Source organism: Stomoxys calcitrans, chromosome 3 (assembly GCF_963082655.1).
Source record: "Stomoxys calcitrans chromosome 3, idStoCalc2.1, whole genome shotgun sequence".
NCBI lineage: Eukaryota > Metazoa > Arthropoda > Insecta > Diptera > Muscidae > Stomoxys > Stomoxys calcitrans.
In genome coordinates this window covers 109,826,294-109,853,563 of record NC_081554.1, presented here as the reverse complement: position 1 = coordinate 109,853,563, position 27,270 = coordinate 109,826,294, and the positions used below count along the sequence as shown (strand labels likewise).

General features: G+C 36.2%; 1 protein-coding gene and 1 long non-coding RNA gene across 2 annotated transcripts; one reads left to right on the top strand and one right to left on the bottom strand.

Annotated features, from left to right (window-relative positions):
* LOC106088826 (alanine--tRNA ligase, cytoplasmic) lies at positions 1–22,631 on the bottom strand. The gene is made up of 3 exons (XM_013254519.2): positions 22,523–22,631; positions 21,354–22,363; positions 1–2,085 (listed from the first exon to the last, which is right to left on the bottom strand). The coding sequence occupies exons 2-3, from the start codon at positions 22,346–22,348 to the stop codon at positions 177–179; spliced, it is 2,904 nt and encodes a 967-aa protein (XP_013109973.1). The 5' UTR covers positions 22,349–22,363; positions 22,523–22,631; the 3' UTR covers positions 1–176.
* Positions 12,351–13,422, top strand: LOC106088827 (uncharacterized). Its single transcript, XR_001221508.2, has 2 exons — positions 12,351–13,186; positions 13,242–13,422. It is a non-coding gene; the product is annotated as an uncharacterized LOC106088827 (long non-coding RNA).
* Positions 22,632–27,270: the final 4,639 nt, after the last annotated feature.

Here is a 27,270-nt window from a genome sequence, read left to right as displayed (position 1 = left end):
TGTTTATTAAAGTTTTTTATTTGTGTACTTCGTTGTATCTTACGAAGTACCATATCAACATTCGTTCCATCCACCGCAATATTAAAAAAAAAAACAAATTTTAATGTATAAATGCAAATAAATTTTTAATAAATGAAATAAATGCTAATAATTAAATACGCTTCTACATTCAATCATTAAATTTGAAGCTTAGACTTAGCAAACTCTTTAGCTAGGTCAAGTACTTCTTGCACATTATCGTAATTTGTTCCAGATGCCTGTGCAGATTCTGGCTTGCCCCCACCTTTGCCATTGAGAGCACCGGAAACGTGCTGAACCCATTCGTTAGCTTTTAGCCCCTTTTCGATAGCACTTTTAGGAACAGATGAAAGGCAAAATATTTTTTTTATGTTGGCATCAACTGATATAAACATGGCCGATGTATCGGGATTAAGTAAACGCACCTGCTTAAGAGCAGCATCCAAGGCCTTTGTGTTATTATAGGCTTCTAAATGTTCTACAATAAACATTGCATTACTGTTTGAAAGACAGAGTTCTTTAGCCTTTTCCACTACTTTAACGGAAACAATGTTTTTTAAGGCACGTTCTTTATCATCCAATATCTTCTTAAGATTTTTTAGGGCTGTTCTCATTTCATCCTTTTGCACATGTGGAATACTTGCACGAGCAATTTCTTCACTCAAATCTACAATTTTCTTCACTATGTGTTTCGAGCTTTTTTCATCGAAGTTGTTGTCAATATCCTTACTGAGTTTTTCAATCTCATTTTGGTAAAGCTTTGCTTTGTTTATTGCTTTAATAGCTTCGGGCCCAGTAAGCGCAATAATACGTCTAATACCCTTTGATATGGCTTCTTCGCTACTTATTACGAATTCAATCATGTGACCTGATCGTTTTAGATGAGTACCTCCACAAAATTCAACAGAAGTTTTTTCTCCAGCATCACTTTCTGGATTCTGCTCCAGTTCTTCTACAGGAACACCAAATGATATAACCCTAACCGGGTCTGGGTAAACTTCGTCAAATACCGATCGTAATCCCCGTATTGTCTTAGCTACTTTTAATTGCGATTCTTTCGCAAAAATCGGAATATTCTTTTTTATGATATCTTTTGTTAATTGTTCAGTTTTTGCAATTTGTTCTATTGTCATTCCAGATTTGTTGCTAAAATCAAATCGGAGTTTTTCTGGTACTACTAGTGATCCTTTCTGGTCCGTATCTTTTCCAAGCACTTGTAGCAAACTGTGATTCAAAGCGTGCGTTGCAGAGTGATTCTTCATTACCAATGAACGTCGTTCAGTATCAATATGCAAATTCATTATATCGCCAACCGAAATTCGGCCTTCCACGGTACCAATATGTAGTATATAACCTCCTCGATTGTATACAAAGTCAACAATAAACTCATTTTCTTCATCTTCAATCTTTGTTAAAACGCCTTGATCGTATATTTGGCCTCCACTTTCTGCATAAAAATTTGTCATGTCTAATACAACTCCTGCTTTTTGGCCGGAACTCAGTTCATCTACGAACTCATTGTTGAACCTTATTGCTACAATTGTTCCCTTGCAGGGACTGAATTTATATTCTGACTGAGGATCGTTGGACACACTTTCATATTGATATTTGAAGCTATCATCGGTAACAGCGATTTGTTTTTCTCTAAGTTGAGCGATAGCATGTACATCTAGATTTATTTCGTCAACTTTGTTTATACCTTTTCCTTGCGAAAGAATGTATGCGTTTCGTTTAGCTGCCTCATAACCAACCATATCAATTCCAAAGCCCCTTTCTTCAGCCATTAGCTGTGTTAAATCTATGGGAAATCCATAGGTATCGTATAAACGCCAGGCGACTTCACCAGGAATTAATTTATCATTGCTTAGTTTCGCAATTGTTCTATTGAACAGATTCCTACCCCTGGTTAGTGTTTTGAGAAATTGCTGCTCTTCTTCATTAATAATATCGATTATATGTTGAGGGTCTCTTTTTACTTCCGGAAAAGCATCGCCCAGTAAATCAACAGCGGTGAAAACGAGGGAGCCTACTAGTCCTGGTTTTGCGTTAAGCTTTTCGGTTCCATACCTAAAAAATCAAAAATAAAAAAAGTTGATGAGCAAAATCAGGCTGTGACACATTAGTTAAACTTCAAATTCTAGATGTATACGCAAATAAAAAAGTAAGGTAAAAGGAAAGACTCCAAGAAATTTGTTTTGATATCATAAATCCGTTGCCTCCCTAGTTGATAATACTTATAGAGCAGAGGTTCATAAAATTAATATTCCCATTACGCTGGTGTTTATGCCCAATTCACAAGTATTTGTGTGTATCTACTTTGAAGAACATATCCATTTTTCGTCCCATACCTCTATGGACATTCCGTGTAGAAAAAACCAATCTCGCCTACACCTGGCGTTGATCACCACTACATAAAATGTATGGGGATTACAACTAATATAAATATCAAGATTAAGAATTATTTTGTTCAAATAATTCCACAACGTCACATAAAAATTATCAAATCATTAGGTTCGGTTGAAAAGAGTATCCGGATATAAATCCATGCCGTTTTCGTTGTCATAAGAAATGCATTGACACATCCTAAAGGCAAGATATATTTATTTAAAGGTAGGACCTGTTGTCCCTAGCTATTGGTATGTTGTATTTGAATCGTATTAATTGCGAAAATTCCTCTATAATACAATTACCACATAACCACACTCGACAATCCTGTCTATTAGTTATACTTTTTCCCAATGCATATGTTTTTGGGTAATGACAGACTTTTTTCTGTGGCAATAACACTACTTCCGTGGTACACATGATTCTGTTCATCTGTTGGAAGTTGTAATGTTTTTTTACTTAGGAATTATAATTAAATAAATTACATATTAAAGTAAACTATACCTTTTTGTGTTGGTCGAGCACTCATTGGTGCTCATATACCAGAGCTGAATGTTGTGATTCCATTATTTGCTTAGCTAATGGAGGGCGCGCTAAACGTCGATTTTGCCTTTTTTTAATGAAGTTACAGAGTACTTTGAGGTGATGGCCAGTAGCATTTTGGAGTAGGTGGGGTAAGTTGTTGAAATCTTCAAATATTTTGTAATCTTTTCTTATATCGTTGAAGCTTTTACATATAAAGATGAGGTGATCTTCTGTTTCGGTGCAGTTGCAAGTTTTACAGGTTTTGTTGGTTTTGATGTTGATGTTGTACAGGTATGGTTTGCCATAGGTATGGCCTTTATAGTCTATTGTATTAAATGTTTTAATGTCAGATGGTGTTTGCAAAATTTAAATATTTTGATATATAATACCATGTAAGCCTATGGTATATATGTTAACATCAAAGATGTTTGCTGGGATGTCAGCCAAACAAAAAATTCTTTATATTGGATTTCGATACCAAAAAATTGCTGATTCTATTGATTAATTCATTGACCGCTGTCAGTCAACATTGTCCGCCTGCAACAACAAACAGCGAACCATCATGATTTGTAAGCAACAATATGAAATGGTAATGGTAATGAAATGTAAGCATTTCTACAGCTAACGCAAGGGTCAACAATCCGTATCCACCAGTACCGCAGATCAACAGCAAACACAGCAAAGCGGGTAACCTGACACCTCATGACGACAACAATAACAAAATCGTCAATCAGCAAGAAACCAATAGCAGCACCAGCAACAGCACCAACCAACAGCAGCAGCGCCAACAGCAGCACCAACCAACTTCAACCTAAGTTTAAGATTTTTGATTTAGTTCTGTAAAAGCACTCAAATTAATAAAAACAGAAATGTAGTAACTGTTAACTGGCGCCCAACAATCCATCAACGCACCCGGAGGCTGTGACCAAGGACCAAAAAAACACCCTAGAAGACCACAGAGGCTGTAGCTACAACTACCGGCTCAACACACGTCAACAAGTAAGCGGACGATTCTCTAAGTAGATTTAACGAAAGGACAACGAAATCGCCTCTATGGACGTATGGAAAATCTTTATAGGGATACATTTGTAAGTAGGCAGTGAACAAAAAAAAAAAAAAAAAAAAGTTGTGAATCGTAGATTTAATAATTAAGAAGAATTTAAATACAAAAGTGAAAAAAATGTGAAAACTCTGGTAGAGAAAAAAATTTTGGTGAATAATTAAAGAATTTAAAAATTGTAACTTCAGGAAATAGAAAAATCAATAGAATTAAGAAAAGTTGGAAAAAGTTAGATTTAATAATTAAGAAGAATTTAAGTACAAAAGTGAAAAAAATGTGAAAACTCTGGTAGAGAAAAAATTTTGGTGAATAATTAAAGAATTTAAAAATTGTAACTTCAGGAAATAGAAAAATCAATAGAATTAAGAAAAGTTGGAAAAAGTTAGATTTAATAATTAAGAAGAATTTAAGTACAAAAGTGAAAAAAATGTGAAAACTCTGGTAGAGAAAAAAATTTTGGTGAATAATTAAAGAATTTAAAAATTGTAACTTCAGGAAATAGAAAAATCAATAGAATTAAGAAAAGTTGGAAAAAGTTAGATTTAATAATTAAGAAGAATTTAAGTACGAAAGTGAAAAAAATGTGAAAACTCTGGTAGAGAAAAAAATTTTGGTGAATAATTAAAGAATTTAAAAATTGTAACTTCAGGAAATAGAAAAATCAATAGAATTAAGAAAAGTTGGAAATGGATCGCCGGAAATCCAGATCACGACGATTTCGAGATAATAGAGCAAAAAATTAACAATGTTTTGTCAAGCAATAATAGGCAGGTTGTAATAAATAATCTGTCTCTAAAAAAAATAGATGAACTCACAGAAAATACCAACAAAATTATAAAAATTGTAAAAACCAATGAAAATTTTATAACCATGCTCAAAATGAAAATTGACCTTTTAAAGGAAGAAATTGTTAATGTAAATTATGCCATTCACTGGGCAAAGTCCGGCATAATAAATTCATTTGTATTGTCGAACACTGAAGTGAATATTGCAAAAGAGCTTTTCGAGAAAGATTCAATTCCCTTTGTAAACATAGAAGAAATATTCGAATTCTCTGAAGTAAAAATTGCATCAAATGAAAAATCACTTATTTATATCGTCAATGTACCGACTACGAATTTAGATTCCTGCAGTAAACTCTTGATTAAACCCACTAAGAGTGGGGATCTAATGAAATACTAGTTTGTAAAAATGAATCCTATGGGATCCTTAAACCATGTAAATCTTTCAATAATCTGACTGTTTGTAATTTAAATAATGTCAAAAGAATAGAAAAAGAAAATTGTTTGTTAAATCTTTTAAAAAGCGTAGAAGCAAACTGTACTTTATTGAGACATAGCACCACCCCTACAGTAGAGGAAGTCTTGCCTGGGATGATTCTACTAAATCAATTCGATGGTACCATTCTCATCAACGACGAGCAGTACAATCTTACGGGAACCTTCATAATCAAGTTTCAAAACGCTTCCATAACAATTGACAACGAGACATACAACTATTTCCAAACAACGTATGCCGAACCATTACCTGCAATCCTACAACCTAGATCTCCTGGATCAAAAATAGAAGAAGTAACCACTTTGGAATTTGTAAAAAGGATCCATCTAAACAATACAAAAGCGATAGAACTGTTGAACATTAAAAACAAATGGAGTGCGGCCGTGCATTTACTCACAATAGCTGCAGCTCTCATTCTGGTATTGTTCTTGATAAGAAGAAAGCAGCGCCCATTGATTGAAACCGTTAATCTAGCACCTTCCAATCAACTATCAGTTCCGACATCGAATTCAACAAACTTTCCAAGAGACGTACCAAGATTATCTCAGATACCTTACTTCTAACGGTATTACGATCGAGGACGCTCGTAACTAAGAGGGGAGGTGTTAACATCAAAGATGTTTGCTGGGATGTCAGCCAAACAAAAAATTCTTTATATTGGATTTCGATACCAAAAAATTGCTGATTCTATTGATTAATTCATTGACCGCTGTCAGTCAACATTGTCCGCCTGCAACAACAAACAGCGAACCATCATGATTTGTAAGCAACAATATGAAATGGTAATGGTAATGAAATGTAAGCATTTCTACAGCTAACGCAAGGGTCAACAATCCGTATCCACCAGTACCGCAGATCAACAGCAAACACAGCAAAGCGGGTAACCTGACACCTCATGACGACAACAATAACAAAATCGTCAATCAGCAAGAAACCAATAGCAGCACCAGCAACAGCACCAACCAACAGCAGCAGCGCCAACAGCAGCACCAACCAACTTCAACCTAAGTTTAAGATTTTTGATTTAGTTCTGTAAAAGCACTCAAATTAATAAAAACAGAAATGTAGTAACTGTTAACTTATATATTAAACAACGTTAGACTTCAACGTTAGACAGCTTCCTTGAGGGAGACCACTGTAAATTTCTAGGTACCCATAACAATATAACTTTTTTTAAAAAAGTTTATTATCCAGCTTCTTTGTTCAGTATCCTGGACAGAGTTTCAATTTTGACACAATCATAGGCTTAAGATACGTCTAGAGTGAAAAGTATTGTTTCGTCACCTTTTTCTTTGTGGCGGTTTATCGTGTACAGCAAATCATTTATACACATTGATACAGATAAATGTTTTCTGTAGGCAGAAACTTCTCTCCAAAGAGGTGTCGCATTGCGGCACGTAAGTATGTAAGATGTTTGCATATGTACTTATTGGCAAAATGTTATTTTCTTTTATAAAGCATTTGAGATGCTCTTTGATCATGAGATTTATTATTTTTACGAAGAGTGAAACCACCAAAATCTTTCTTCTTTTTGTTAAGGGGCCATTTTTGACCTTTTGCCATTCATTTCTGATCTCGCAATTCTTCCAGGCTGTATTCACGGCTGTAAGTAGATTAGCTTTATATTTCTCGGGTAGTTGGTTTACCATTTCATATGTTATATCTTTCAGACCTGCCGCCGACGGTTTTTGTTTATTCCTAAGAACACATGATAGTTCATTTTTGAAAATTACTGGCTATCAGAAGTCTAAGTGGTCGGTAACTTGATCTCTTAAAGGTTAACACACCAGTATTCAAGTTGCGGAAATTGGATGAATCGAATATTGTTTTTATGGCTTTGCCACGATGCGAGTCGTGGTAACTCCACATATGGGAACGTTTGATTTATTTTCAAGAAAATTAAGAAGCTTGTTTATTTCCTGATTGATCACTATCGCAGAAATTGAATGTAGGAAGTACACCGATACCACGGTTAAGTTAGAAGATTAATTTATGGTTTCACATATGAGAATGTCGAAGGACGTGTTAAAATTAACTTTTTAAAGGATATTTGTTTTTGCAGAGTATGGCAACACCTCTGTTGTTGTCGTCTTTTTTGACACAATATTAAATTTCGGTGTCGTAGTAGAGTTTTGGCTTTCGTCTATGTTAAAATTTTCACATAAAAAACCAATCCCATGGCAGCCGGTTGTACGTACCGGATTGACCCGACGGACTTCTTCATCGGCAAGGGCTGCCGCCTCAGTGTATAACTCACTGCTATAACAAAAACAACAACAACACATAAAAACATATATCGATCTCAAGGTTTTTTAGGTAGAATTCAAGGAAATGTTTATTTTAAACTAAACTTTGTATTTTATATTGTAGGAAATTCATAGGTGTTTGTTTGATTTTTTAAGGAGCTTTTACTCGTTCAATTTTATATTTTACTAATTTGTCCTTCAATTTTTTCTTTCCCCATTTTTAGGTAGTAGAATCCAAACATTCTGGGTTGTCTATGGTTTTTGTATGGTATAGTGTTGGAGTTAGGGCTGATTGAAACGGCTGTAACATGTTAAGACCTTCAGTACTACAATATTTAAAGAGGTAAGTATATTTGCCATTTGTTTGGTAAAATTTGACAGTACTTTCTTCAGTTTAGTAACCTTGGAAAAATGTTGATGCCCGAATACTGGTACTGCACGCGAGATCTCTAGAGGACTAGCAACAGCGTGGATTCTTTTGGCTCTGGCCTGTCGTTACACTAAGTTTAATTCTATTTATTCTTTTGTTTATTTCTTTTCGTTGTTGTTATCAAGCGGTTCTTTCCTCCATCTTATTGATAGGTAGTGTTTTTTGGTATATCTCGTCAGATAGAATTTGATAGAAATTCTGGATTTCTAGAAATGGTCATTATTTCTCTCTTCCCATTTCGCACATTTATTCGCTTCTGGGGAGATGTGGTCTGGGGGCCATCACTGATGGTACCTAATTTTACAGTTTCAGTCGGCAATTCCTCCTTTCTTTCGTTTTTCCTCATAAAACGGAAAATTGAATAAACTTCCACGTAGTTATACTCCTCAATCGACTCTTGTATTTCTTTAGCATCGATTGAAATGAGGACGTTTTTAATTACATAAAATCTTTGATAGCGATCGGGAATTTCGGCTTTAAGACCAATTCCGCTAAAGTAAGATTTATAGCAAAAATATTGGCTGCTTTGTAATTGCTAAACGTAATCTGAAAGGTGTTGTATCATATTTTCTTCCACACATGGTTTTTGGAGAAATTTATCTATTGAAGCGAGGGTAAAAAATGAAATAAAGTTCACAGTTCTTACGTCTCGTGCTAACAGTAGTATCAGAGTTTACTTAAGGGCCAGGGTGGAGTGAGATATATAATACTGTTTTGTTATAATTAAAAAAAAGAGGCAGGTTGTATTTGGTTAGGAATTTCCCTATTATTAAGATTTTGATTGGGTAGATTCTCTGGTTTTTGATTCATGTTTTGGATATTTTTTGTGTTCCGGTTTGATTTATTATTGTATTGATTGTTGTGTTGTGTTCGGTTGGAGTTTGTCATTTGTTGTGATGTGGAGCGTAAGTTGTATGAAACATTGCTTTGTGTTGTAACGGGCACACCATTAGTGCCCTTTTGGCTTTCATTGTCTCTAGATCAGGTATTGGCTCTTCTTTTATCGGAAACGGGGGCGGTGGTTCACCATCTCCATCCATTTTTTATTCATACAAAACCAAGACAATTTTTTTTTAATTAAATTGTTCAGTAAACGTTTTTGCAGTGTCAATATGTGAACCGCTAATTGCAGTTGTTGTTAGGTACAAACAAAAGAAAAAAAGATAACGACCAACGCCTTTAAAGTCCGATGCCAACAGCTGTTTGATTGATTCCTTTTTTTTGTCTACCCACGCTATTTTGTCTGTTAATGAAAGAAACTTCTTTACGCAATGGATATGTGTGAAAGGGACCGCAATTTAATCTTGTTCAATGCACAAATTAAATTTACAGTTTAATTCGTACAGGTAAAAATATGTTCAACGCATGCCTTGTTTACCAATTTGTTTGTATTTGTATTTATTTTTATTATGATATTACCCATGCAAAAGACTAATTCTTATATAAAGTGTGAGGAAAGTAATCGTACAGTTTTGATTTGCAACTTAGTTATAAAGTAAAAATTTTGTGATATATTTTTATTTTAACTATTTGAAGGCAGCAAAGAAAATTACAGATATCAAATTAATAAAAGAAAAAAAAAAATAGTTTATATATTGTATAAAATAACTAATAAGCAAATCAACAAATATTGGGTTGCCCAAAAAGTAATTGCGGATTTTTTAAAAGAAAGTAAATGCATTTTTAATAAAACTTAGAATGAACTTTAATCAAATATATAATTTCCATTTTGTTCGATAACCTTTTGCCATCTTCCTGGCAAATTTAGTATTCCACGCTCATAGAACTTCTGGCCTTTATCTGCAAAAAACTGAATCAAGTGCGATTTTATAGCCTCATCATTGCCGAAAGTTTAACCATTTAAGGAGTTCTGCAAAGATCGAAATAAATGGTAGTCGATAGTGCAAGGTCAGGGCTATATGGTGGATGCATCAAAAGTTCCCAGCCAAGCTCACTCAGTTTTTGGCGAGTGACCAAAAAGATGTGTGCGGTCTAGCGTTGTCCTGGTGGAATATGATTGACCAATTCTGATCGCATCTCCTTGATGGCTGTATTCAATTTGTCCAATTGTTGACAGTAAACATTCGAATTAATCGTTTGGTTTCTTGGAAGCAGCTCAAAATATACCACACCCTTCCAATCCCACCAAGCAGACAGCATAACCTTCTTTTGGTGGATATCAGCCTTTGAAGGGGGTTGAGCTGGTTCACCATGCTTGGACCATGATCGTTTTCGACTAACGTGGTTGTAAACAATCCATTTTTCATCTCCAGGTATGATTCGTTTTAAAAACGGATCGAATTCATTGCGTTTAAGGTGCATATCACAAGCGTTGATTCGGTTTGTTAAATGAATTTCTTTCAATACATGTGGTACCCATATTAAAATTGACGCCAAACAAACAAATGTAAACAAAATTTCCCGCACTTTTTTTCTAAAGCAAGCTAAAAGTAACAGCCGATAACTGACAGAAGAAAGAATGCAATTACAGAGTCACAAGCCGTTGAAAAAACTTGTCAACGCCGACTATATTACTACTATATTACCGACAATTACTTTTTGGGCAACCCCAAATAAATTAGCTAAAAATTTTGTTAAAAAATATATTAAAGTGGATAAGAAATGGTCGTATTTGAATCACTTGCTTGCCTCTACTAGAATTAGCATAACGAAGCATAGCAGACTAATAAGACGGCTTATTTAGTGTATATTATTTTGTGTAGTGGCAGCAGCGAACGTATTGGGTTGCCCAAAATGTAATTGCGGATTTTTCATATAGTCGGCGTTGACAAATTTTTTCACAGCTTTGACTCTGTAATTGCATTCTTTCTTCTGTCAGTTATCAGCTGTTACTTTTAGCTTGCTTTAGAAAAAAAGTGTAAAAAAGTAAATTTGATTAAAGTTCATTCTAAGTTTTATTAAAAATGCATTTAGTTTCTTTTAAAAAATCCGCAATTACTTTTTGCGCAACCCAATATTTTAAGGTATGCATCGAAATTGACACCATATAACTGTCTGGCAAAGTCCGATTTCCTATCTCTCCTACGCAAACCAAAAACATATCTTGCAACATCACTAAAGGCAACATATATTTTTTTTTATCTATATCACAATTTGAAAAAATTTCACAGGAATATAAAAGTATTGGCAGGATTTATGTTTTTGAAACGCTCACCATTATCAGCAACTCTTATATAAGGTCCTTAATACACCTTACGTTTCGCCTACTGCCGAGTTAATATGATTAGCCCATGATAATTTATCATCAAAAACTACGCCAAGATTACTCGCTGAGGTCACCATTAATTAACTTTGCAATTAATGGTTCTGCAATCTAACCATTAATTGTAATGTTAAGATTTAGTGGTAATATTGTGCGATTTCTGGAAATGGGTATGCATTTTGACTTCGAGGGATTCAATAGAAGGCCATTCGCATTCGCCCACGCCCACTATCAAGGTCGTTATTCAGACGAACTATGGTATCATTTGTTTTCTCAGCCGACGTGCTTATGTACAATTGAACATCATCGACATACATATAATACTACAACTCTCCAAATGTTTGGGAAGGTCATTGCTGTATAAAGAAAAAAGGAGGGGCCTAATATTGAACCTTGTGGGACACCGCGCGAAACTGGAAGGCATCTAGAATTACGATTTCCAACTGATACCGATTAGCTACGATAAGAAAGATAGGAAATAATCAGATTTGTTGAAGATTCGGAAAATTTAAAAAAAAATTTAAGTTAGAGGCAGAGGATTTTGGGGTCAAAGCCAGAAAAGTGATTTTGATGCGGTCAATATTACTTCTTATATTTTCAACAACTTTCAAAAGTGTAATGGTGCTTCGGTCGGAATACTGATTGGAGGTTAGTAAAAAGTGAATTATCCACAATATGCTTCGAAATTTGTTTGTTCAAAAGATGTTCAAATATCTTCGAAATGTAGGGAAGTATGGCTATAGGTCTAAATTCGTGATTGGAAAAAAAATATTTTTAAAAATTTAGGATCAATTAGATCAGATCCCACAGCATTGGATTTAATTGATTTAATGTAATCGATGATGTCAAATGGTTGAAACTGTTCGAAATCAAAAATAAGATTCGGAGTAATATCATTGTCAATATTACTAAATACATTCTCATAAGTCAATATTGGGCCTTGGTAGAGATATATTTAAAAAGCTTTCATTAATTGCACCCAAATCCACAATATCACCAACAGATATGCTATCGCCGCCTATTTCAATTGACTTAATATGCCTCCAGGTAATTTTTGTGTTTAATGGCTCCTGAAATTTCCTGCTAAAATAATCGAATTTCTATGTCAAAAATTATCAAAACAATTAACACCTTGTTTGAAAAGTATTTTATAAGTCAATATCATATTTATTCGGTCAAATTAGGTCTACATTTTTGTAAGATAATTTTGCTGTTGTTAGGTGTTCCTTCGGACGGCAGAGGGGTGTGTCCGAGTGAAGCTGGTGGAGTGTTGGCAGTCGAAGTACGAGTTTGTGACGAGTGAGATGTGGACGACAACCGAGAGCAGACAAATGCAACAGCTAAAAATGAGCGCATGACGAATGAACGAATATTGGAGATAGTTGGTGGTGGATTGACAAAGGAGCGAACATAAAGGAAAGATAGCAGCGATGTGTCAAGTAAGTGTGTTGGTGGCGTGACAAATGAGTGTACTGGTGGTGAAGCAACAAATGAAAGCCACAACGATCGACGGTGCCGATGTGGCAAATAAGCATATACAATGTATGGTTAGTGGGTAGGAAGCAAAAGAAAGCACAAGCAAAATGATCGACGGTGCTGTCATGGACAGACAAAATGCTCAATTGGCGGTGAGCCCTGCAAACATTTTCTATCGTACGAGGCGATATCATTTTTTAGTCTAATTAATGTCTCGACACGGGAGAAAACCAGTCAATTGGTAATATATCCCAACGAGAGACTACAAAAAGTTTAAAATTCGAGTGTGTCATTGAAAAAAAAAAGAGTAAATTCTCTTTTTTCCAAGTTTTTTCGGTTGGGTTTCGTTATAGACAAACGAAACAGAAATAATGAAAAAGAAAAATGCGGAGCAGAGAATTAGATGCTACAACTCCAATTGTATGGGACATTACTCGGCCGAATGCAGAAAGCCTAGAAGAAAGCCAGGGGTATGGCAGTATGAAGCATTTTGTGGCGATTTGCCTGAGAGGAAGATGAAGGCAGCGAATAAACAGAACGAATATGTAAGTTATTTTAAGATTAGCATGAAAACGGATTCTAAGAATTTCTTCTATATAGAATGCCTGATGGACACAGGGAAACCGGCGAGCTTAGTGAGGAGGTCATGAGTAGAGGGTCGTTTCGATGTGAATAGGTTGGCAGGAGTGGGGCGCTATTATTTGGGGTGAATCGATGGGAGATTGACTTTTGGAAATTGTTTATTTTATATTGTTTTTCGTAGCAAAAAGATTGAAATTGAGATGATTGTCGTTAATGATGAGGCGATATTTTATGGTTGTGGTTTTTTAAAGAAGGCGGGTCTGTTGTTCCCATCAGTCAGAAAGAAGTACGTTTTAGGAGCCGATAATGGCGATAGACTGTACGGGGGATGAGGAGGTCGTTTTGATCGTTAATGGAGGCCTTGGTAGCATCCAGGTGAAGTGTTTGAACGATTTCTTTGCCCGGTGTTATGTGAGATTAGGCTTCTGCTCGACATCCCAAAGCCTTTAAGCTGCAACTCCAAAAGGATATTCCTAGAGGAGAGGCAGAATTTACAGGTGATATTGGATGACTATCTGACTAATGGTTACATAAGACTGAGCGAGTCCAAGTATGTCTTAGCTAAGAAGAAAACGGGGAAGTTAAGGATGTGTGTTGACTACCGGACTCTGAATAACATGACTGCGAAGGGTAGCTACCCTATACCGTTGATTGATGACTTTTTGTACCGGATGGCAGGGAACTTTACGAATTTCCGGTATTTGCGGATATGGTTAAAGATGGAAGGGTGATTATTCACATGTATGGTATAATGATCGAGACGAAGGATCTTGTAAGCCATTGGTGGGTGGACAAGGTGAAGGTTTTTAATGCAAACCCATTTTCCACAGGATACGAAGGGACTCAGGCAGACACCGGAATCTTGGAATAATGACGTTGATCGAAGATTTATAGTTACGGAATTTATGGTGAAGGAATCCTTGAGGAACTTCAAACCATTTAAGTCACCCGGACCTGATGGAATATTTCCGGCGTTACTACAGAAAGCAGTAGACTATCTGGCGCCTCGTCTGGCCAAAATTTTCACAGCGTGCCTAGGACTTGCATATACTCCGAAAGCATGGCAGGAGGCAAGGGTGGTGTTCATACCCAAGCCCGGCAAGGCAAGTTATTCGACACCAAAGGCCTACAGACCCATAAGCCTTACGTCCATAGTGGCATGGGGCGGATTAATATATGCACCCTCTTTTCAACCAAACCTAACCTAACCCACTTTACTTCGTATTCAAAAACATACAATAGAAACTGAATAACTAATTTCGATTCTTTATTTTACTTTGGAAAACCTATGCCGTTTAAGTGCTAGTGCCGAAAAAAATAGTTGTTGCGTTGGTTTTTTTTACAATCGGTTCCAGATAATATCAAACTTATTTGTTTAACAATTATAAAAAAAGAATACTTAGAACAAGTGCATCTGTTCTTGTCACAAGCAGCTGTGATGTATTAAGCATGTAATTTTAAAAATTATAAATAAAAATAAACCGGTGGAGGGTCGGATGTTGGGTTTGTTTTTTTATACCCTCCACCATAGGATGGGGATATACTAATTTCGTCATTCTGTTTTATGCGTCTACGACCCCATAAAGTATATATATTCTTGATCGTCATGTCATTTTAAGTCGATTTAGCCATGTCCGTCCGTCCGCCTGTCTGTCGAAAGCACGCTAACTTTCGAAGGAGTAAAGCTAGCCGCTTGAAATTTTGCGCAAATACTTTTTATTAGTGTAGGTAGTTTGGTATTGTAAATGGGCCAAATCGGTCCATGTTTTGATATAGGTGCCATATAAACCGATATTGGGTCTAGACTTCTTGAGCCTCTAGAGGGCGCAATTCTTATCCGATTTTATTGAAATTTTGCGCGTAGTGTTTTGGTAGCACTTCCAACAATTACGCTAAATATGGTTTACATCGGTCTATTTTTTGATATGGCTGCCATAATAAACCGATCTTGGGTCTTGACTTCTTGAGCCTCTAGAGGGCGCAATTCTCATCCGATTTTATTGAATTCATTTATTTTGCACGTAGTGTTTTGGTATCACTTTCAACAACTGTGCTAAGTATGATTCAAATCGATTCATAATCTGATATAACTGTCATATATTGGGTTGAAAAAAGGAATTGCGGATTTTTCATACTCTGTAATTGCATTCTTTCTTCTGCCAGTTATCAGCTGTTACTTTTAGCTTGCTTTAGAAAAAAAGTGTAAAAAAAGTATATTTGATTAAAGTTCATTCTAAGTTTTATTAAAAATGCATTTACTTTCTTTTAAAAAATCCGCAATTACTTTTTGGGCAACCCAATAAATCGATCTTGGATCTTGACTGTTTTGAGCCAATAGAGCTCACAATTCTCATCCGATTTGGCTGAAATTTTGCATGAGATGTTTTGTTATGACTTCCTATAACTGTGCTATGCATGGCGTAAATCAGTATAGAACTTGATATAGCTGCCATATAAACCGATCAGGGATCTTGATTTCTTGATCCTCTAGAGGGCGCCATTCTCATCCGATTTGGCTGAAATTTTGTACAACGGCTCTCTCATGACCTTCAACATAAGTGTCTAATATGGTCTGAATCGATCTATATCTTGATACAGCTCCCATATAGACCTATCTCCCGATTTTGCTTCTTGAGCCCCTACATGGCGCAATTCTTATCCGATATATTACGCAATGGCTTCTACAATGTTCAGCATTCATTTGTGGTCTATAACTTGGTATAGCTCCAATAGCATAACAGTTCTAATTCAATACTGGTGGAAGCATGTAATCTTTTGGTGGCATAGCAGTCTGACGATGCCCTTGGCAAAGGCCGAAATCGCGATCATTGCAGCCCGCCCCTAGATACATTTAACACACTACAAATGGTGAGACTCTTTAAAGTCTTTTTGTTGTTTTGTTTTGAAATAGAAGCAAGAAATAAAAACACATTGGTCTAAGCTGGTTAAACCAACAACAAAATTAAATTTTGTGACCAAACTAAAGAAGCGCAAAAGAATGAAAATTTTTAATAAATTCAATGTATTGCAATAGATTTGCAATCAGCGGATTTACACCATACAAAAAAATAGGAGACACCAATTAAAAAATATTTATTTCAGCTTCTGACTGATAATTTGGGGCTTTCATGATCACGTTTAAAAATATGTATACGCGTCCGCTCCAAACTCTTTCGATTATCTATCGGAAGAACAATTGTTTTTGTAAATTTTTTAATAAAATTTATGTTAACTAATAAAGTAGTATAAAATATATTTATCTGCATATCGTTAGGAGATCATTTTCCAAAGTACAAAGTAGTATAAAATATATTTATCTGCATATCGTTAGGAGACCATTTTCCAAAGTCTCGTACAAATGTTTTTTCAACAGATTTTATTCGTAATATTTTATTAGATAATATTATTATTTTGTGAGTGTATACAGAAATCACAATAGGTGAGGTTATTATTTGATTAATATATTAGGGATATTTTGCTTTGGCGGCTTTTGAAGAACTGAGGAAGAAGTTGGTGAGAGATGAAACGGAGCTCCACTGCGATGCTAGCAGTTTGGGTTTTGGGTTAGTTTTGTTGCAGCTACACCTGATTTCCTTATTTTTCTAAGAGGATGGCTGAGGCGGAGTTTTAATATCACAGCTTCGAACTGGAGAAGCTGGTTATCATTTATGCGCTGCAGAGATTTCAGATATACTTACAGGAACAGCGATTTAAGATAGCGACTAATTGCAATTCATTCACCATGGACCTGAGCCAGAAAAGGCTGAACCCGAGGATAGCAAGGGGATCTTTATAGCTACAGAACTAGGACTACGTCTGTTTGATTACCAGATTTAAAAATATTAGTGAGAAACAAAATGTAATGCCATTTGTATGATTGAGGTATTTTTTATTGATGTGTTTTTCTGTTTACTATCTGTTGGGGATGATTTTGTTACAGAAACCACATTTTTGAGGAATCATTAATTTGGAGGTTTTGGAAAATTTGCGACGTACAGGTGTTGGCAAAAGTATATAGCCACTGTAAAATGAGTTGCGCCTATTCATAAAGTTCATTGATCGATTGGTATCATTCAACAAGTTCAGACAAACCTGAGTGACGGGAAGGCATTTTCCATTCAAGTTATTGAATACAATACAACATGTCACTCAAGAAGAGCTCTATGAATAAGGAGAAGAAGAACGAGGAAACCTGGACAGAAAACCTAGGCCAGTTTCAAGCATCATCAAGAAGATGCAACGTGGCAATTGCTAATGGACCATTAAGTGAACGAAGTCGCATGACCCTGAAAAGCCACGTCATTGGACTCTTTTCTTTTCAAATTTCTTAAGTCCACTGCCAAAGAACGGAGGGAGAGAGAGGATCGATCTTAATGCTATAGAACTTTAGTCTCTATGCAGCAAACATTAAACTTTCCGCAAATATCTGATCAAGCCATTTGTGTGAAACTAACAAAACTTCTGATAGACTCGTAGCCCCAGAAAAAAAGGCGAATGGATGTGCAAAACTCAAAACTCAGCGGCAAACCTGCTGGTGCCAATACCATCCAAGCGAAGAGGGCAATGGAAACAACTGTTTCCACACTTACCAACTCAGCAATACTTCATTGTTCCCAATGTATCACGGACTCTTTCGACAACAGTACTGTTAGTCCATGGGAGGATTACAATGTAACGTCAACGAGAAAAATGAAGCATAACCTAACAGGCAAAACACCTTGTTACAGGCTCAAAGCTGTCGTCCCCGGAGCTGCGACGGTCTCTAAGCACGCTTAATCTTGAGAAGTGGAGCTTGCACTTTGACGGTAAACACCTTGAGATCGTTGGATATCAGGCCGTGGTCCACATTAATGAATCCGAAGTAATTAAGTTGAATGCTCTCAAATTAATGATGCGAAAGCTCAAACAAGCGCAGAAGGACTCCAGAATATGTTAGATAAGTTCAACCCGTGGGGATCAATTGTGACGATTGATGCCGACAAGCGTGAATACCGGCAAAAAACAGGCGTTATAGTTCAAGTGCAGCAAATGTTCGAAGAGAAAGATCACTCCACACCCAAGTTCATCAGTTGCCAGCACCATGTGCTGGATCGCGTTCTACGAGTTATCATAGACGATGGCCTCCATGTATCGACCTTTCCCGTCAAATCAGAGTAGTTCTGGCTCAAATACGTTCCAGCAGATGCAGCCACCTCAACTCCTACAGAGTAAGGATTGATGCCGACGTGCAAGATGTATGTCCCGATTGTAACCAGGGATCGCACGATACACGTCACCTGTTTAACTGCCCAACCAGACCCACTTGACTCAGACCCAAATATCTGTGGACGCACCCCATCTTAGTCGCAGAGTTCCTGGGTCTTGACACTCAACACAATCAAGCAGACGAAAGTTATAACACAAAAAACTGCTACAACAACAACAACCTCTAGATCAAACGACATATCATGCGACCGCCTTCCATTACAGAGTAGTTCTGGCTCAATTGCGTTCCGGCAGATACAGCCGCCTCAATTCCTGCAGATCAAGGATTGATGCAGATCAGGGACCACACGATACACGTCACATGGTTAACTGTCAAGCCAGACCCACTCGACTCAGACCCAGATCCCTCTGGACGCATCCCATCCTGGATCTGGACACTCAACAGAGTCTAGCATACGAAAGATAGAACACAACAAACTGCTACAACAACAACAAGGAGCGTTAGTCTATGCACTTGTGATGCCTAACATTGACATTCCCGCACATGTTTTGATATTCCCGCCCTCTATGAACCGTTTTTTGGGTTGCTCTTTAAACAACTTTGTGAGCTTTAGAATGGTAATATTTTTACAAAGTCAATCGGGCCTGTTACGGGTTTCAAATTTGCAAAACGCAAAAATTAGCTTTGCGTATCTTTTGCAAGCCTTAAACTTTTAAGTGTTGAAATCACTAGAGGTTCCTCTTGCTGGATAGACTTTTTATTAAAGCATGCATTCAAACGTTTATATTGCAAGGTTCGCAAGAAAGAAGACAAAGAATATCTTTCGTTTTGCGTTTTCGAAGACCAGAATAGGGCTGTATAAAAAACTTGTCTTTTAAAATTTCTTTCTGATTGCTTTCGCTTTTGTCATTCAAAGCGTGCCAATAAACTTTTGCTGCCAACGATTGGTGCATATATGACGGAGTCCTTCATAGTTATAATAGCCAGATTGTTTTATATGCTTCCTAACACTCTCAGAGTGATTAATAACAATTCTACATATCCAACCCATAGACATCACTGTGGAACAGCGAAAAGGTCGGTAGGACGACGAAAATCCTATGGGGAAACCCAGATTGTGAGAGTAGGAGGCTATTACTGAAAGGAAGTAAGCAGGAGGTATAGTTTTCCGTGTCATAACAGAACACATAGGACTACGAGCTCACTAATGCGAATTCGGTGTGGCAAGATATAGCATGTGGTGAAGATGATGAGACGTTGGAAAAATGTCTATGTCATTGCCCGGCTTTCGTGGCTAGCAGACACCGGCATTTAGATGAGGATACAATATCAGACATGAACCAACTTAGGGGCGTGGTATGGAAAACAATTAGGGGTTTCGTAAGTAGCACGGAATTCCTAACTTAGATTTTCTTTTCCGAGGTTACTTTTTATTTTTCGATGTTATTTGTTTTATTTAGAGCGCCCCACAGGCCGATTACTGCCTTATGTGTATGTCCATAGTGGCATGGGCGGATTAATATCCGCAACCTCTTTTCTACCTAACAACTACACGTGCCGCAAGAATCTATTTCTGCACCTTGGAACCGTTTAATTATATTTGTCTAAAGTTTAACATGTTTTATACCCTCCGACATAGGATGGAGGTATACTAATTTCGTCATTCCGTTTTTAAAAACTCGAAATATTCGTCTAAGACCCCATAAAGTATATATATTCTTGACCGTCGTGACATTTTAAGTCGATCTAGCCATCGATCTGTCCGTCCGTCTGCCTGTCAAAAGCACGCTAACTTCGAAGGAGTAAAGATAGCGCTTGAAATTTTGCAATTACTTTTAGGTCGGTTGTGATTGTAAATCGGTCCATGTTTTCATACAGCTGTCATATAAACCCATCTTGGGTCTTGATTTCTTGAGCTTCTAGAGGGCGCAATTCTTATCCGATTTGGTTGCAATTTTGCATGAAGTTTTTTGTTATGACTACCAATAACTGCGCTATGTATAGTCTAAATTAGTCCATAACCTGATACAGCCACCATACAAACCGATCTCCCGATTAGACTTCTTGTGTCCTAGACGGCGCAATTCTTATACAATTTAGCTGAAAGTTTGCGTATGTCATTTTTGTATGCCTTCCAACAACTAGCCAAGTATGATCTATATTGGTTCATAAACTGATAAAGCTGCCATATAACCTATCTCCCAATTAGACTTTCTCAGCCACGCAATTATTATTCAATTTGCCTGAAATTTTAGAGGTCATATTTTTCTATGACTTGTACGGCATGACAAGTACGGTCCATATTGGTCAATAGCTTCATATAGCTCATATATATTTGAGCTATACATATATGGTGGAGGGTAATTAAGATTCGGTCCGGCCAAACTTAGCACGCTTTAAATTGTTTTCTTTTGCATATTTTTTTTTTCATTCGCGAATCACGTGACTATGAATGTGCAAACTCCATATATTAAAAACGTGAGATTCCATTATTGGGCGTTATACTTTTCGATTATAATCGAAATATTGTTTGTTATAATTTTAATACCATATAAAATTTTGTTAGATTATTATTAAAAAAAAATAACATTGACAATGTACAAGTTTTTTCTCCTAATTGCAGCGACAATTTTCCTTTTCATAAAGTCCAGGCTTTCTTCGATGTTGTCACCCAAACTATGAAATTAAAATGCACAATCGATGCCGTTTGGAGTAAAGTTGTGCTGCTGCACATATTACAACTTTCAATGGCTACAACAGTGTCATTTTTGTGAATCCCATTTTTTTTCTTACAATCATTTGAAATTCCCAATGTAAACTGCTAAATAATACAATACATTTTTATAACTTAAATAAGACAATTTTTTTTTTTTAAGGAACTAGGTATTTACATAATTTTCACAAGCAATGCAAATTTTACTTACCTTACAGCACGTCGCAATATTCTACGTAATACATAACCTCTGCCAGTATTGTCTGGAACTCCTCCATCTGCCAATGCCACAGTTAAAGTCCTAACATGATCCGCCAGTACACGGTAGGCCATATCTATACCAGAAACATCGTCTGCACCCACATTGCCCTTATATGGTGGACAACCAGTTCCTGCTTGTATAGCATCAAACAAGGGAACAAAAATATCTGTGTCGTAATTTGATCGCTTGTTTTGTATAACAGACACTAAGCGTTCGAATCCCATACCACAATCGATATGCTTTTTTGGCAGTTGTTTCAGGCTTCCGTCTTGGTCTCGATTAAATTGAATAAAAACTAAATTCCATATCTCCAAAACATCAGGATCATCCATATTGACTAATTCTGGTACACTGCGACCTCCAATGCGATCAAAATGTAACTCAGAGCACGGCCCGCATGGACCTGTTTCTCCCATTTCCCAAAAGTTGTCCTTCATATTACCAGGTATGATATGCTCTGGCATTAGACCCAATTCAATCCATATTTGCTTGCATTCTAGATCAGGTGCCAAACCATTTGCTTCGTCACCTCCAAAGTAAGTAACATACAATCTTTCCTTTGGAAGGCCAAGTCTATCCGTTAAGAACTCCCAAGCCCAATGACATATTTCTTTTTTGAAGTAATCACCAAACGACCAGTTTCCCAGCATTTCAAAAAATGTATGGTGGTACACATCTTTTCCAACGTCGTCTAAATCGTTATGCTTACCACCGGCACGTATACATTTTTGGGTGTTCACTACACGTAACCATTTCGACATGTCACTGTTTGGGTCAGCAGTTCCCAAAAATATGGGCTTAAATTGGTTCATACCGGCATTTGCGAAAAGAAGCGTTGGATCATCCAACGGAATCGTGCTTGATGAGTGCACATACACATGTTCTTTTTCCTTAAAAAAGTCTAAATAAGCCATACGAACTTCAGCAGCAGTAAGAAAATGCATTGTGACTAATGGTGTCTGTAATAAATAATATATGTATTATTGCCACGCGACGTACATTCACCAAGAGCCAATTACTCTTATACTTATTATAAAATATAAAAGAATTACAATATGTTATTAATGGAAAAAATGTGCAAACTATTTGGGCTTATTAATGTATGCTCCCAGATTTACCTCCTTTATGGTTATGATGCAAAATCTGTCTAATAATAAATTCGAAATTCCGGAGAAAAATCGGCTAGTTTGAAGTTTGTATCAAAAAGTATTACAAGATGCCAAAATGTCTATTGCTAATGATGCCAGATCCAAATGTTCAGTTTTTTACTTACGCAGGGTACTCTGCTTTCAGTTGTAAAAAACACTAAGAAAATAGGTCTTTTCGCGTACTTTTCCAATAAAAATTTGCCGTTAATAATTTGCAGGAGTGTAGGAGCCATTTATCATCCTCGTCTTCAGGGCTAGTAAACAGTGGAGTTCCGCAAGGAAGTGTTCTAGCCCCGTTGCTGTTCAATCTGTTTCTTAATGATTTTTCCCACATCACTCACAACTCTAAAGCAATCCTGTACGCCGACGATTGTTTAATTTTTTCTCACAAAATATTGCCTGCTCTAGCGCTAAGTAATGCTGTCACACATTTGAATATTATAAACGATTATTACAAATCTTGGGGCATTAAGATTAATGCTTCGAAATCTGAAGCCATTTGCATTCGCAATGCGTCAGGAAAATGCCCGTTTGTAGTACCAGAAAGCAAAACATTGCATGTATCATTGAAAGGCGTCGAAATAAACTTTAAACCCAATATCAAATATTTAGGGGTATCATTTGATAAACTGATGAAATTTAACCAACACGCGCGTTCAATTCTGCAAAAAGCCAAGAAAATTTCTGGGATGTTTGCTTACCTATTCAACAACAAATACCTGCCGCAGCGAACCAAACTTCTTTTATACAAAGTGGCCATCAGATCAGTTCTGACATATGCATTTCCAGTTTGGTTCACTATTTCCCCAATAGTCGCAAAAGAAATGGAAATCTTTGAAAGGAAGATCTTGCGAAAATGTATTAATAGACACTATGCAACTCAAACAAAGAAGCACTCCAACTCATATGTATATGATGTTTCTGGAGTTGAGCCACTATGTACAGCGGTCAAAAAAAGTATTCATCATTAGCAAAATTGATAATAAATTCACTTATTTTGGGTAATTGAAGAAAATTTAAAGTAAACAAATAATGCAGTTTTATGCAATAGTTTATTTTTCGTAATATGTTTTAAAATAAATTCAAAAAATAAATTTAATTAGCGCAAAAAATGCAATTTTATATAATAACACCAAAAACAGAACAAAAAAAGTATTCATCATTGATGTGCTATCATCAAAGTCAAATTCAAATATTATTTGGGAATCCCCCTTTTCTGTTTTATTTAGTAAAGGAGGCTTTGCCCTTGACAGCAAATATTTAATTTCATTGAAAATATAGTTTTTGTCAAAATGGGTCGTAAGCAAAACGAGGTTTCTGATGAGGTAAAAGTTTTGATAATAAAACACCACAGGAATGGTTTAACTCAAAAAACTATCAGTGAAATATTAAATAGACCACGATCTACTATACAATCCATCATCAGAAAGTGGACAGAAACGAAAACTGTTGACAATAAACCAAGATCTGGTCGACCAAAAGCACTTTCAGTTGGAGATGTGCGTTGGCTAGTGCGGCAAGTTCAGAAAACTCCGAAGACAAATGCGACCATTCTTCGTAAAAACACTATGGAATATTTAGGGAAGGAAGTTACTACACAAACAATTCGAAATACACTCAAAAGGCATAGTTACAGAGGAAGAACTGCACGTAAGAAGCCCTTTATAAATAAAATAAACCGAGTGAAAAGGCTAAACTTCGCAAAAATGTATGTAAAACAGCCCGAATCATTTTGGAAAACAGTCATTTTTGCAGACGAGAGCAAGTTTAATCTTTTTGGGTGCGATGGAAAGGTCATAGTGTACAGAAAACCAAATACAGAGCTTGAAGAACGAAACACAGTTGCTACTGTAAAACATGGTGGAGGTGGTTTAATGGTTTGGGGGTGTATGGCGGCTTCAGGAGCGGGAAATCTTGAAATTATTAATGGAGTAATGGATCATAAGTATTACATTGACATTTTAAAGAGGAATTTAAAAGATAGTGCTGTAAAACTTGGGCTTGGTAATAACTTTCAATATTATCAAGATAATGACCCCAAACATTCTGCTTTAAATACCAAGATGTGGATGCTGTATAACTGCCCCAAAGTCATTAAAACTCCTCCTCAAAGTCCCGACTTGAACCCAATTGAACATCTTTGGGAACATCTCGAACGCAAATTGAGAACGCGCAATTTTTCGAGCAAGAGTCAAATGCAACAGGTGATAATGGAGGAATGGACTAATATAGACCAAAATATAACCGCTAAATTAGTCCAATCGATGTCAAACCGTTTAAAAGAAGTTATAAGACGCGGTGGTCGAATAACAAAGTATTAATTTTTTTAAATTATGTTATTTATTTTTTTGTTTTTTTGCAATGATGAATACTTTTTTTGTTTAATTTTTTGTGTTCAGCTGTAAAATGGCCCTTTTTGTTCCAATAAATATTATTTTTGTCTTTAAAAACAATGAAATTGTGTACATATATATCACACAAGCACTACTGCATCATTAGTTTAATATGTTTTTATTCCAATTGTCTTTTGTAGACTTATTAAAAAAAAAACATTGAATGATGAATACTTTTTTTGACCGCTGTAGCTATGTTTTGCGCCACCAAAAACTTTTTGTTGATAAAGTGCCTATGCACGAAAACGTCTTTTTAAACGATATTTTTCTGGATTTGCTTACCTCTCTCCTGTTGGAATTCTAAATGAAAATATTGATAACGATCCAGCTCAATGTCTGCTGCCACTATTCTTCCAGAAAACAATACCTGGAGCCCACAGGGGTTAAATGGTAAAGATAAATAACAAATAAATAATAAAAAAACACTTAAAAACGAAAATAATATAAAATGTACAAAGCACTAAACACAAGTATAATCACAAGAAAAACCAAATTCAACATTTTATTCATTTATATATGTACTTACAATTTCATTGTCGCAATTGTTCTATTGTACCTGAACGCTCATTTACCATTTTATAAAAATATTTAACTGTGATATAAACATAAGCATTAAATTATATACATATACACGCATACATACAAAGTCATATCAATGAACTTACATTTATGAGCTCTGTTGTCAATAGTATTATTATTATATATTTATTGACAGCTCTCTTTTGCCTGTCCAGTAACAGTAAGGTCCGCGAGCAAGCCTTTTCTCCCGCTTTCTGTTTTATATGTAATACATCATATTATACTTTTCAATGTTGCAAGTAGCATTTCATAACAAGTCCAATGTGTAATAGAATAAGACAACAATAGTTCTATGTGTTCATGTTACCATTGTCAATTCATTGAAAAAGAAGAAGACTCAATAAAAACCTATTACTATTACTACTAAAGGGTGATTTTTTTGAGGTTAGGATTTTCATGCATTAGTATTTGACAGATCACGTGGGATTTCAGACATGGTGTCAAAGAGAAAGATGCTCAGTATGCTTTGACATTTCATCATGAATAGACTTACTAACGAGCAACGCTTGCAAATCATTGAATTTTATTACCAAAATCAGTGTTCGGTTCGAAATGTGTTCAAATTTTGACAAATTTTGTTCAGCGATGAGGCGCATTTCTGGTTGAATGGCTACGTAAATAAGCAAAATTGCCGCATTTGGAGTGAAGAGCAACCAGAAGCCGTTCAAGAACTGCCCATGCATCCCGAAAAATGCACTGTTTGGTGTGGTTTGTACGCTGGTGGAATCATTGGACCGTATTTTTTCATAGATGCTGTTGGACGCAACGTTACGGTGAATGAACACATTTCGAACCGAACACTGATTTTGGTAATAAAATTCAATGATTTGCAAGCGTTGCTCGTTAGTAAGTCTATTCATGATGAAATGTCAAAGCATACTGAGCATCTTTCTCTTTGACACCATGTCTGAAATCCCACGTGATCTGTCAAATACTAATGCATGAAAATCCTAACCTCAAAAAAATCACCCTTTACAACTTGTGAAAAACACTAAGAAAATAGGTCTTTTCGCGTACTTTTTCCAGTAAAAATTTGCCGGTAATAATTTAAAGAAGTGTAAGAGCCATTTTACTCTCTTTAAAAAATTGGCAAGCAAAAGAACGCAAACGACTTCCAGTGGAAATTTGCACAAAAACAGCTCATTTTTGTTTGGCTTGGTTTTTTTTATTTGTTTGCTAAATGCTGGCGAGTGAAAAGGAAAGAAGAGTGAATAGTCTAGCAGGGGAGCCATTCGTCGTATCCGTGATCTCCGTGCTGCTGCACAGCCATGACATATTACCGCGCAATCCCATGGCGGCCAGTTGTACGCAAGACAAATTTAACAGGTAGGGCCAGTAGGCCAACAACAAAAAATCGAGTGCACTCTCTATCAAAATCAGTGATTAGTACAACTCTAATTTTGAGTACGTCACTAGTTGGCTCTATTTTTCTTTGCTTGTTTGTACTGTGGTTCTTAAATAGAAGGAGAAAATAGGCAACACAACACAAACAAATTCATAAATTTTCAACTAAAATAATAACATAACGGGCATCTCACCAGCAATTTTTGCAAACAAGATGCCTGTCGAAATTCTACATGATATGGACTTCGATGTCGTTGAGGAAGAGGCATCAACCTCGCAGCATCAACCGAAGGCAGTGTCTACCAACAACAATATAGCCGCGCAAACATCAACAAATGCCAACAAAATACAGCGACTTGAAATCACTGTTGACATAAAGGATTTAGAAAGTCTTTAAATAAG

What these genes read in the sequence shown, in the direction of transcription:
- LOC106088826 (XM_013254519.2), bottom strand. Translation starts at nt 22,348, where the DNA reads ATGCATTTTCTTACTGCTGCTGAAGTTCGTATGGCTTATTTAGACTTT. An exon ending in ATATTGCGACGTGCTGTAAG is followed by an intron (nt 2,086 to 21,353) that starts GTAAGTAAAATT and finishes TTGATTTTTTAG; the next exon opens with GTATGGAACCGAAAAGCTTA.